General features: G+C 42.4%; 1 protein-coding gene across 1 annotated transcript in view; it reads left to right on the top strand.

The window, feature by feature from the left end:
- The window catches only part of DLEC1 (DLEC1 cilia and flagella associated protein), a 66930-nt gene that overhangs the window by 4795 nt on the left and 50531 nt on the right, over positions 1 to 11604 (top strand). The window contains exons 3-4 of the mRNA XM_059390555.1: positions 9869 to 9979; positions 11368 to 11555. Of these exons, the coding sequence (XP_059246538.1) occupies positions 9869 to 9979; positions 11368 to 11555 (299 nt within the window). The remainder of the gene's footprint in view (positions 1 to 9868; positions 9980 to 11367; positions 11556 to 11604) is intronic.

The following is an 11604-nucleotide window of genomic DNA, read 5'->3' as shown; positions in this document are numbered from 1 at the left end:
GCTCAGGTCATGATTCCCAGGGTCCTGGGATCGAGTCCCACATCAGGTTCTCTGCTCCTCAGGGAACCTGCTTCCCCCCCCCTTCTCTCTGCCTGCCTCTCTGCCTACTTGTGATCTCTGTCTGTCAAATAAATAAATAAAGTCTTAAAAAAAAAAAAAAGATATTCCAAAATAGCCAAGACCTATATTTTGTGTTCAGTAAAAGCAAATGGTGTTAAGCGCCAGTGTGAAGAGAATTCTCCATTACAAAATTGAAAAACCACCTACGTATCCTGCCTGTGGACTAGCACCTACATTGCCATTGCGTCAGCCAAGATAATTATGCTAAAGCTGGACTCAGCCTCTCCCCACTGACTTCATTTCTTTACACATCCTTGTTCCTTAACCTTGTGGCAGGTAAATTAGGCAGTGATCTCTCCATGTTCTCCGAGCCACAAGGAAAGGAAGAGGAGCCAGAAAAGGAGCCGAGGGAAGCTCAGGAAGGAACACTGGCTTCTGCACCAGAGCTTTACTGCTCTGAGCTAAGAAAGCGTCCTCCCTGGGGCGCCTGGGTGGCTCAGTGGGTTGAAGCCTCTGCCTTCGGCTCAGGTCATGATCCCGGGGTCCTGGGATCGGGCCCCACTTGGGGAGCCTGCTTCCCCCTCTCTCTCTCTGCCTGCCTCTCTGCCTACTTGTGATCTCTGTCTGTCAAATAAATAAATGAAATCTTAAAAAAAAAAAAAAAGAAAGCGTCCTCCCTATCTTACAGATGAAACTGAGACTCAACAAGTTTCACTGCCTTGTTCAAGGTCACCCAGCTAGTAAGTAAGAGGTCTTTTAGTCAAAGTGGAATATATATATACTCTTGCAGTGGCTGTCACACCATCCAAATCAGGAAAGATAGGGGTTTGAGTTTTTTGGGAAGGACATACTTAACATGAGAGCACCTTCAGCAGTTCTAACCTTGGGGCAGTGCTGTCCTCCTAGGGGGCAAGTAGAAATGTTTGGAAGTATCTTTGCTATGCCAGTTGCTATGCAACCTAATAGCCAGTGCGTTGTGTTCTTGGCTTTTAGTACTCCATGGGTCAGGGAAGCTAAGAAACACTGCAGTACTTAAGATGGTTCCACACAGCAAAATATCTATCCCAAGTTGCAAATGGCTTCCTGTTGAGTAACACCATAGGTGCTTCACTAAGCTCAGGAGTTAGAAGTGATGAAATTACTTTAACTCCCTTTGGCATGAAGTCAGACTAAGACGCAGTGACTCACCTACCCTTAATCCCCTTCATTTCACTCACCACCCCCACCCACCTCCCTTTGGGCAACCAGCAGTTTCTTCTCTGTATTTAAGAGTCTGTTTTTTTATTTGTCTTTTCTTCTTTGTTCATTTGTTTTGTTTCTGAATTTCCACATATGAGTTAAATCAAATGTTTATTGTAGCATTGTTTACAACAGCCAAGATACAGAAGCGCCCAAGTGTCCATCAATAGATGAGTGGATAAAGAAGATGTGGTACATATATATGATGGAATCTTACTCAACCATAAAAAAATATGGATCTTGCCATTTGCAACAACATGGATAGACCTAGAGGGTATAATGCTAAGTGCAATAAGTCAGAAAAACAAAGGTTTTTTACTAACTTTGATGTGTTTTAAATGGTGTTAGAAGGTCCAACTTCCTTCTTTTGCATGAGGAGATCTACTTTCCTCAGCATCATTTGTTGAAAAGACTGTTCTGTCCTCATTGAATGGTCTTGGCATCCTTGTCAAAAATCATTTGACCAGGGGCACCTGGGTGGCTCAATGGGTTAAACCTCTGCCTTTGGCTCAGGTCATGATCTCAGGAGTCCTGGAATCGAACCCCACATAGGGCTCTGTGCTCAGCAGGGAGCCTGCTTCTCCCTCTCTCTCTGCCTGCCTCTCTGCCTACTTGTGATCTCTGTCTGTCAAATAAATAAGTAAAATCTTAAGAAAAAAATCCTTAAAAAATCATTTGATCACATATGTAAGGGTTTATTTCTGGGCTTTTATTCTATTCCATTTGTTTCTATGTCTATCTTTATGCCAGTACCATATTATTTTGATAATAATACCACAGCTTTGCAGTAAGTTTTTAAATTAGAAATTGTGAATCCTCTAGTTTTGTTCATTTTTTAAAAGATTTTTATTTTTTTATTCATTTGACAGAGAGAGAGAGAGAGATCACAAGCGGGCAGAGAGGCAGGCAGAGAGAGGGAGGGAGAAGCAGGCTCCCCACTGAGCAGAGAGCCTGATGTTGGGCTTGATCCCAGGACCCTGAGATCATGACCTGGATTAAGCAGAGGCTTAATCCACTGAGCCACTCAGGCACCCCTTGTTCATTCTTTTTCTTTTCTTTTTTTTTTTTTTAAAGATTTATTTATTTATTTGACAGACAGAGATCACAAGTAGGCAGAGAGGCAGACAGAGAGAGAGGAGGAAGCAGGCTCCCTGCTGAGCAGAGAGCCCGATGTGGGGCTCTATCCCAGGACCCTGGGATCATGACCTGAGCCGAAAGCAGAGGCTTTAACCCACTGAGCCACCCAGGCGCCCCTGTTCATTCTTTTTCAAGAGTGTTTTGGCTATCAGGGATCCCTTGAGATTCCATATGAACTTTAGAATGGGTTTTTCTATTTCTGCAAGGAACATCATTTTGATAGGGATTGCATTGAATCTGTAGATCACTTTGGATAGTACTGTCATTTTAGTACTAGTTCTTCCAATCCATGAGCATGGAATGTGCTTCCATTTATGTCATCTTTAATATTATCTTTAATATTCTTTGTACTTTTCATTATAAAAGTATTTAACCCTTTAGTTAACTTTTAAGTATTTTATTCTTTTTGATGCTATTTTAAATGGAATTGTTTCCATAATTTCCTTTCCAGATTGTTCATTCTTCTTTTTTTTTTTTTTTAAAGATTTTATTTATTTATTTGACAGAGAGAAATCACAAGTAGATGGAGAGGCAGGCAGAGAGAGAGAGAGAGGGAAGCAGGCTCCCTGCTGAGCAGAGAGCCCGATGCGGGACTCGATCCCAGGACCCTGAGATCATGATCTGAGCCGAAGGCAGTGGCTTAACCCACTGAGCCACCCAGGCGCCCCAGATTGTTCATTCTTAATGGGTAGAAATGCAACTGATTTTTACATGTTGACTTTGTGTTCTGCTATTTTGCTGAATTCATTTATCCTAACAGTTTTTATTTTGTTCTGTTTTGTTTTGTTTTTGTGGGACCTTAGAGTTTTCTAAATTTAAGATCATATCACCTGTAAACACATAAATTTACTTCTTCCTTTCCAATTTGGATTCCTTTTTCTTTCTTGCCAAATTGCTCTAGTTAGAACTTTTAGCATTATGCTGATTAGAAATAGTGAAAGCAGGCATCCTTGCCTTGTTTCTGATCTTAGAGGAAAAGCTTTCGGTCTATTATCATTGACTGATGTTTGCTACTGGTTTTCTATCTGTGGCTTTTATTATGTTAAGGTCGTTTCCTCCGAGTCCTAGCTTTTTTAGTGTTCTGATCATGAAAGGGTATTGAATTTTGTTTAATGTTATTTCTGCATCAGTTGAGATGATCATATGATTTTTTTTCCTTTATTCCACTAATGTGATGTATTACATTGACCAATTTTCCTATGTTGAGCTACCCTTACTTTCTGGGAATAGATCTCACTTGGTCATGGTATATAATCCATTCAATAAGCTACTGGATTCGATTTGCTGGTATTTTGCTGAGGACTTCTGCATTGAGGTTCAAATGAGGTTTTGGTCTGTAGTTTTTATGTAGTGTCTTTGTCTGGCTTTGGTATCGGGGTAATGCTGACCTTACAGAATGAGTAACTCCATTTTTTTTTTTAACTTAAGAAGATTTGGTATTAGTTCTTTAAATTTTGGTGGAATTCACCAGTGAAACCACCAAGTCCAGGACATTTTTTGGGGGGAGACTTTTAATTACTGATTCAACCTCCTTACTAGTTATAGGTCAATACAGATTTTCTGTTTTTGGGGGGATTTTGTCTTTGTAGGTGTCCTGTTTCTAGGAATTTGTCCATTTTATCTAAGTTATCCAATTTGTTGCTATAGAATTATCCCTAGTACTCTCTTATAATCCTTTTTATTTCTGTGGAATCAGTGGTAATACCCCCACTTTCATATTTGGTACTTCTCTCTCTCTTAGTTGATCTAGTTAAAGTTTTGTCAATTTTGTTGATTCTTCTGAAGAACCAACATTTAGGTTCATTGATTTTCTCTGTTGTTTTTCTGTTCTGTATTTATTTGTGCTCTAGCTTTTGTTATTTCCTTTATCTAGCTTTGCATTTAGTTTTTCTAGTTTCTTAAGTTCTCAAGTTAGGTTGCTGATTTGAGATGCTTCTTGTTTTTAAATGTGTTGATAGCTGTAACTTTCCCCCTTAGTACCACTTTTACCATGTCCTATAAGCTCTGGTATGTTATGTTTTCACTTTTATTATTTGTCTCTGAGTACTTTCTAATTCCACTGTGATTTCTTCTTTGAGCTATTGAGTTGTTTAAAAGTGTATTGTTATTGTTTAAAAGGGCTCTGATGGCTCAGTCAGTTAAGTGTCTGCCTTTGGCTCAGGTCATGATCCCAGGATCCTGGTATCGAGTCCTATATTGGGCTCCCTGCTCTACAGGGAGACTGCTTCTCCCTCTGCCTCTGCCTCTCTCTCTCATGGATAAATAAATAAAATCTTAAAAAAATAATAAAATAGAAGTATATTGTTTAATTTCCACAATTTAGTGAATTTTCCAGTTTCCTTCTGGTGCTGATTTCTAACTCATCCATCATCCCATTGTTGTCAAAGAGGATACTTTGTATGATATCTATTCTTTGAAATCTACTGAGATTCGATTTGTGGCCTTACCTATGATCTGGAAAATGTCCCATATGCACTGGAGAAGAACATTAACGCTGCTGTTGGGCAGTGTTCTGGGTCTGTTGGATCTACTTGGTCTATTGTGGTCTTCAAGTCCTCTGTTTCCTTACTTATCTTCTGTCTGTTTTTTCTATCCATTACTGTAAAAGGGGTACTGAAGGCCCCAACTAGTACTGTAGAACTATTTGTCTCTTCAATTCTGTCAGTTTTTGCTTCATTATTTGGATGACTTGTCATTAAGAGTCTAAATGTTTAGAATTGTTATATCTTACTATTGCACTGAACCTTTTATTAATATATAATATCCTTCTTTGTGTCTTGGAACCTTTTGATTTTTAAAGACTTGTCTGTTAGAATAGCCACCCCTTTTGGTCTTTTTGCATGGAATACTATCCGTTACTTTTTGGTTACTATTTGCATGGAGTATCTTTTTTCATGCTTTCCTTTACATTCTATTTGTGTCTTGGATCTAAAGTGAGTTCATTATAAACAGCATCTAGTTAGAACATTGTCTTTTTAGCCATTCTTTTAGCCTGTCTTGACTGGGGAGTTTTACATTTAAAGTACTTATTGATAAGGAGGGACTTCTGTCATTTTGTTATTTTTTTCTATATACCTTATAGCTCTTGTCTTTTATTTCCTACATTACTGTCTTTTTTGTGTTGGGTCAGTTTGTGTGTGTGTGTGTCTGTGAAGTGTTTAAATTCCTTTTTAATTTCTTTTGTGTTTATAAACTCATTTCTTTGTGATTACCATAGGGATTACATTTAACAATTTAAAGTTATAACACTCTAATTTGAATTTATAGCAGCTTAACTTCAATAACATACAAACTCTGCTTCTTTATAGACCCATCTCCACCCTGTTAGGTTGTTGATGTCACAAAATCACATGTCATAGAATTGCATCTTTATATGTTGTATGCCCAGAAACAATTTCTTCCTTCCTTCCTTCCTTTCTTTCTTTCTTTCTTTCTTTCTTTCTTTCTTTCTTTCTTTCTTAAGATTTTATTTCTTTGAGAGAGAGAGAGAGAGCACAAGCGGTGGGGAGGGTCAGAGGGAGAGGGAGAAACAGATCTTTGCTGAGTGGGGAGCCCGATATGGGTCTTGATCCCAGGACCCCGAGATCATGATCTGAGCCGAAGGCAGAGGCTTTAACCCACTGAGCCACTCAGGTGCCCTGAGGGCTGTACTTTCAAGGTACAGCATATCTTTGGCCCAGAGAGAGGGAGAAGTGGAGGATGTCGTGGCTTCGAAAGGCATTATGCTTATGGGGTCCTACTAGGGACCAGATGCTATGTAAGATGTTTCGTATAGGTTATCCCACGGAACCCTTCCAACAACTCTGTGAGGTAGGTTTCTTCTTCATTTTATAGCTGCAGGAACTATGAGAGAATGGATCAAATGACTTCCCTAAACTCACACAACTCAGAAGGGCTGGGAGCTGAATTTGGACCTGAGTGAGTCTGCTGTCAGAGCTGACCTTCCTTTTGGAGGAGAAAGGCTCGTGGAGCAGATCAGGCAGGGTGTTACACAGGTGTTGATGACTTCCCGCAGGGTGTGGCTCTGGGCATGAGGCCATGACCTCTGTCAGTCCTGCCCCTCTGAGGCTCAGCCCAGCAGACACTGAGTGATGGTGTGTGTTCCGTACCTTCTGTTCCCCGGCCTTCAGAGCAGTCATATAGCTTCTCTCTTGTGGATTTGGCAGAGATTGTTGGTAGCAGATTCTTGGGGGGTATTATTGGTTGCCTGCTGTCCTCTGAGTCCTGAGAGTCCAATGCTGTTCCTAGGATTCTATTGGCTAGAGATCAAGGGGGATGAAATAATTGTTTGGTTTTTCTTAAATGAAATGAGCTAAAACACTGAGAACTGAGAAACTCGAGTTTTTCGATGACTTTTTTTTTTTTTTTTTGCCAAGGTAGTATTGTTAGAATCAGACATTATCTGCCCTGGTTTCTCAGCCTTCTGCTGGTAATGTTTCTCTCTCTCTCTCTCTCTCTCTCTCTCTCTCTCTTTTTTAAGATTTTATTTATTTATTTGACAGAGATCACAAGTAGGCAGAAAGGCAGGCAGAGAGAGAGGAGAAAGCAGGCTCCCTGTGGAGCAGAAAGCCCCATGTGGGGCTCAATCCCATGACCCTGGAATCATGACCTGAGCCGAAGGCAGAGGCTTTAACCCACTGAGCCACCCAGGTGCCCCATGTTTCTCTCTTTTATTTCAAAAGTAGCAGAATTAGAGATCTTGATCCAGTTCCTCAGACATCCCTCTGGTTCCTGCTTCTGGTTTGGGGAGGAGGGTGAGGTGACCCCAGGATCTCCTTTATTCCTTAGATGATTGATGGTGATGACATTCCCCTGAAACTTTTCTTATTTGAGGTACAGAGGCAGCCTTTAACTGTTTGTTAATACAAATGTCACAAAGTCGAAAACATATGTAAATTCTTCAGACAGAGGGGGAAGATCAGAACATCTTGTGCTTTCATTCCGTTCCGTTGCTGATAAATTGTCCACATTATCTCTTGGGGAGTGGAACAGAGCCACGCGTGGTAGCATAGGGTTGCTGCAGGAAGCCCACTCTTCCTGGATGGAGGAGCCTGCTCACGGGGCCAGTGAGGGATGTTCCAAGGCTCACATAGTCCAGGCCGGACATGGAGAGAGACTTTCCAAAGAGCTGACATACAGTCTGCCCCCTGCTTCTGCAGACATAACACCTAACCCTCCACAGCCTGGGGGAAGACTGTGGAGGGAATGGCATCAGAAGACAGAGACCACATCTTCCCACATGGCAAGAAGTTTTATCTTTTGATATTTCAAATAGGCCATCACCAGAGTCCTTGGGAACTGGGCTGGAACAGAACTTGGCATTCCTGCCACCCCCTGCCATGGTCTCTGTATTGCAAAGGAGAGTCCGGGCATTTCTCAGAATTCAGCTTTTCCCAATGGTTCTATGTTAGGTCACTCATGAAAGGCTCTTGGTGAGTTTTGGAAGGAGAGGTCACTATTCTCCAGCAGTAGTAACAGGCAGATGACTGAGCAGCTTCCAGAAAGCTTTTTTTTTTTTTTTTTTAATTTTATTTATTTATTTGTCAGAGAGAGAGCACAAGTTGGCAGAGTGGCAGGCAGAGGCGGAGAGAGAAGCAGGCACCCCGCCAAGCAAGGAGCCCGATGCGGGACTCGATCCCAGGACTCTGGGATCATGACCTGAGCTGAAGGCAGCAGCTTAACTGACTAAGCCACCCAGGGATCCCTTCCAGAAAGCTTCTTGAGAAGCCCCTCCCTCAGTGCTGCTGGCCAAAGTCAGTAGTGATAGTTTCTCTGACCTTCAAGCTCCCATTCCATAGACCCCTGCATCCAACCTCTTTATATATGACATGCAGAGAGTGATTTCTGTTTTCCTTGCTGAACCCTGACTACAACAGGAACTAAGCCAAACCTTGAAATTCCTCAGTTAACAAATATCATGGAAAAACATGTATTCTTCGCTTGTCTCACCCTGGGTTACTGGAAACCTCCAAAGGGCAAGGCCATGTTGGTTAATGGAGCAAGCAACAAAGTCTGGAAACTTGTGAGTCTTCCATTAATCTTATTTATTCCTTAATTTGTATCCAAGTGTTAATATACATGGTTTTTAAAAAAAAACAAATAGTTTAGAAAAGCTTCTAGTGACATATAAAAAGCCTCCACCCATGCACATCATTATAAATTTATCCAAACCCATGGATCTGCAACACCAAGAGAGAACTGTGATGTAAACTATGGACTGCATATGAGAACAGGGTGTCAGTGTTGGCTTATTGGTTGGAACAGATGTACCAGTCTGGTGGGGCATGCTGATGGTGGGGGCAGCTGTGCATGCATGGGGCCAGGAGCTCTATGAGACGTCTCTGGTCCACCCAATTTTTCTATGGACCTAAAAGTGCCTTAAAAAACAAAGTCTAGGGATGCCTGGGGCCTGGGTTCTTCAGTTAAGTGTCTGTCTTCAGCTCAGGTCATGATTTCAGAGTCCTGGGATTGAGTTCCGCATCAGGCTCCCTGCTGAGCAGGGAGCCTGTTTCTCCCTCTGCTTGCTGCTCCACCTGTACGCACTCACTCTCTCTCTTTCTGACAAATAAATAAATAAAATCTTTTTTTTTTTTAAGACCATTGGAAAAAGTCCTCCATGGCACCTCTCCCGGTCTCAGTCCATCTGCCAATGGTGGCCATTTTTAATTTTCTGAATACTTCTAAATAATATGTCTCTATTGTTTTTTTCTTGGCTCATCAGCCATGGATATTAATGACTGACTTCCGGCTCTTTTAAATGAGATCTTATGTCTCATGTGTCAGTGGGTCTGTTGGGGGTTGGCTGATCTACCTGGGCTTGGCTGGCTAGACCAGCTTCAAGCCGTGGGCCCAGCTGAACTTGGCTCCTTGCCACAAGTTAGGCTCAAGTCTGCTCCACATGGATTCGTGCTGGAATCCAAGATAAAGAAGCAGGAGCTCTTCTTGGGCAGGAAAGCTCTTCTCATGATGACGGCAAAGGTGCAAGAGAGAAGGCTCAGCCATGCAAACCTCTGCCAGCATCTCATTGGCCAAAACACATCACATGGCCAGAGTCAAGGGTGAAGAAGTGCTCTCTGTCTCTAGTAAAAGGAGCTGCAGAGTCATATGGCAAGGGGCATGGATACAGAGAAGGGTAAAAGATTGGGGCCATTTCTTCAATCTACCATACTTCCCTGAATTACATTTTATTAATAGACCTCTCCTTGAGTACTTTAGCTCAAATAATACCACAGCACAGCCTTACCTAATGGTTGGCCTCTGTGAAATGGCTGGTCAGCTTTTGCTGATTAATTTCGGAAATCTTAAAATGACCACAGCATTCTTAGAAAGAACTTTGTGAGATGGTTTAGATTTGGAGGATGAAGAAGTTTGGAGTACAGGTTCTTCAATGTCAGTCTGGCTTCACACACCTCTGTCCTTCTCTTCTATGTAGCAAAGACTATGTTCAGATGGTGTGTGGACAGCGAGTTGCTACAGAAACACCATTTGATCAGCCCGGACGATTACTACAGTGACATAGTGCCATTTTGCTCTGCACCCAAAGGTAAGGCTTCTGTCCTCTGCTGGGACATGCGCTCTCATTCTGGGGAAGTTAGGATCACAACCACACTGGCTATCTCTGCTGCCATTTCCTCCTTGATGTTTCCCCCTTTTTAATTTTTGTTAGTGGTTCTTGGGCACGTCCACCCTAAGCATACCCCTTCCTCTCTGGGTTCCTAACCCCCGCAAGGCAAAAGTCTCAACTCCTACATGTGGAATTTGCACCCTTGTCAGCTGCTCAACACCAAGAGAGATTAAAATGTTTTAAAAAGTAATTGAATAAGCCAAGGGAGGGAGGGACTGAAGGCAGATACATCAGGGAACAAGTTCCTGCTGGAGTCAGAACATGGACCATGAGGTTTTTCCATACTGCACCTAGGAAAAGAGCAGCTTTACCTTCTTTGAGTTTGGTGGGAAGACTGGGTAGGGAGGCAGAGAAGGATGTGTATTTGTGTGTGTGGTGTTGGGCCAGTTCTCTGGGATGCGGGAGGCAAGATATTCTGAGAGTGAGTATGGTGGGAGCTGGGTTGTGGTTTTAAGCAGGGAGGTAGACTTTTGGGAGAGTCAGTGTTATGGATAGGAAGACATTGCTCCATGGATCCTGTGGCCACATATCCGGATGGCCCAGTGGTGCCAGGCTTGGAGGATGAGCTCTCCAGGCACCCCAGTCAGTGGGACTCTGATGACCTCTGAGGCTTTGGAACTGAGAAGGCATTTGGGGTGGGAAGACTGGGATCCAGAGAATTGAGGATGCTCATGAGAACCGAGTTCCATTGACAATCTGAGCCATGTAGAGAAGGTGGCCAGAGAGAAAGAGCAGAAGTAAGCATTTCATGATATTAGACCTCCTAATATTGCCAAGTTAATTGGGAATTCAGTGTCCTATGCAGGTAAGTAAGGATAGAATTAACATGTATTGAGAAGTTCCCAGGTAACTGTACTGGTACTAGTTTCATTGTTAGCTATGAGTGATCTAGTATTGGTGCTGGTACCAGTTCTTGCTAGCAATGGGTGTTCTCCTTTAACCTTTTGGGGTTGATCTTAGAGGTGTAAAAAGCTAATGCAAACTTTGATTTCTCATATGAGCTTTTCAAAAAGCAAGTTCTCATATGGGGTATGTGTACATGAGTGAGAGACAGACAGACAGTAGTTTACTCATGTTCTTTGACCACGTTCGACAATCAAACAAATACGTAACTCTCTAGTCCTAAGACTCAAGTACAGAGAATAAGTTACAGGAGTAAGTTATATGCTACAGAGCAGTTATGTCTAGTGTAGTAAATGTGAAAGTTGAGGAAAAGGTATCAACTGTGACTTTGGTGGTTTTATGTAGTCTTCTTAGAAACGACCCCTTCATCGGTGGTAGCTCAGTTTGATTCCTTGGTGCCATAGGCATCTTCATGCCCGGATGTTCAAAACTCACATTCAGTTGTGAGAAGCGCTCTGTCCCCAAGAAGAACCTGATTAAGAAGCTTGAGGCTTCCTGCAAGATGCTGACTAAGTCTGAAGACGAATTAGACTACACCGTGGACAGCCTGACGGGGGACTTGTGTTCAAAGGCCAATCGCAAGGCCATCAAGGTTGGAGTGGAAGTCCATGCAATGTGGTGTGTGTGGGCAGTGGGCACAG

This window comes from Mustela nigripes, chromosome 2, assembly GCF_022355385.1.
Source record: "Mustela nigripes isolate SB6536 chromosome 2, MUSNIG.SB6536, whole genome shotgun sequence".
Lineage (NCBI taxonomy): Eukaryota > Metazoa > Chordata > Mammalia > Carnivora > Mustelidae > Mustela > Mustela nigripes.
Note: the sequence above shows the minus strand (reverse complement) of the source record. Positions and strands in the feature narration are given on the sequence as shown.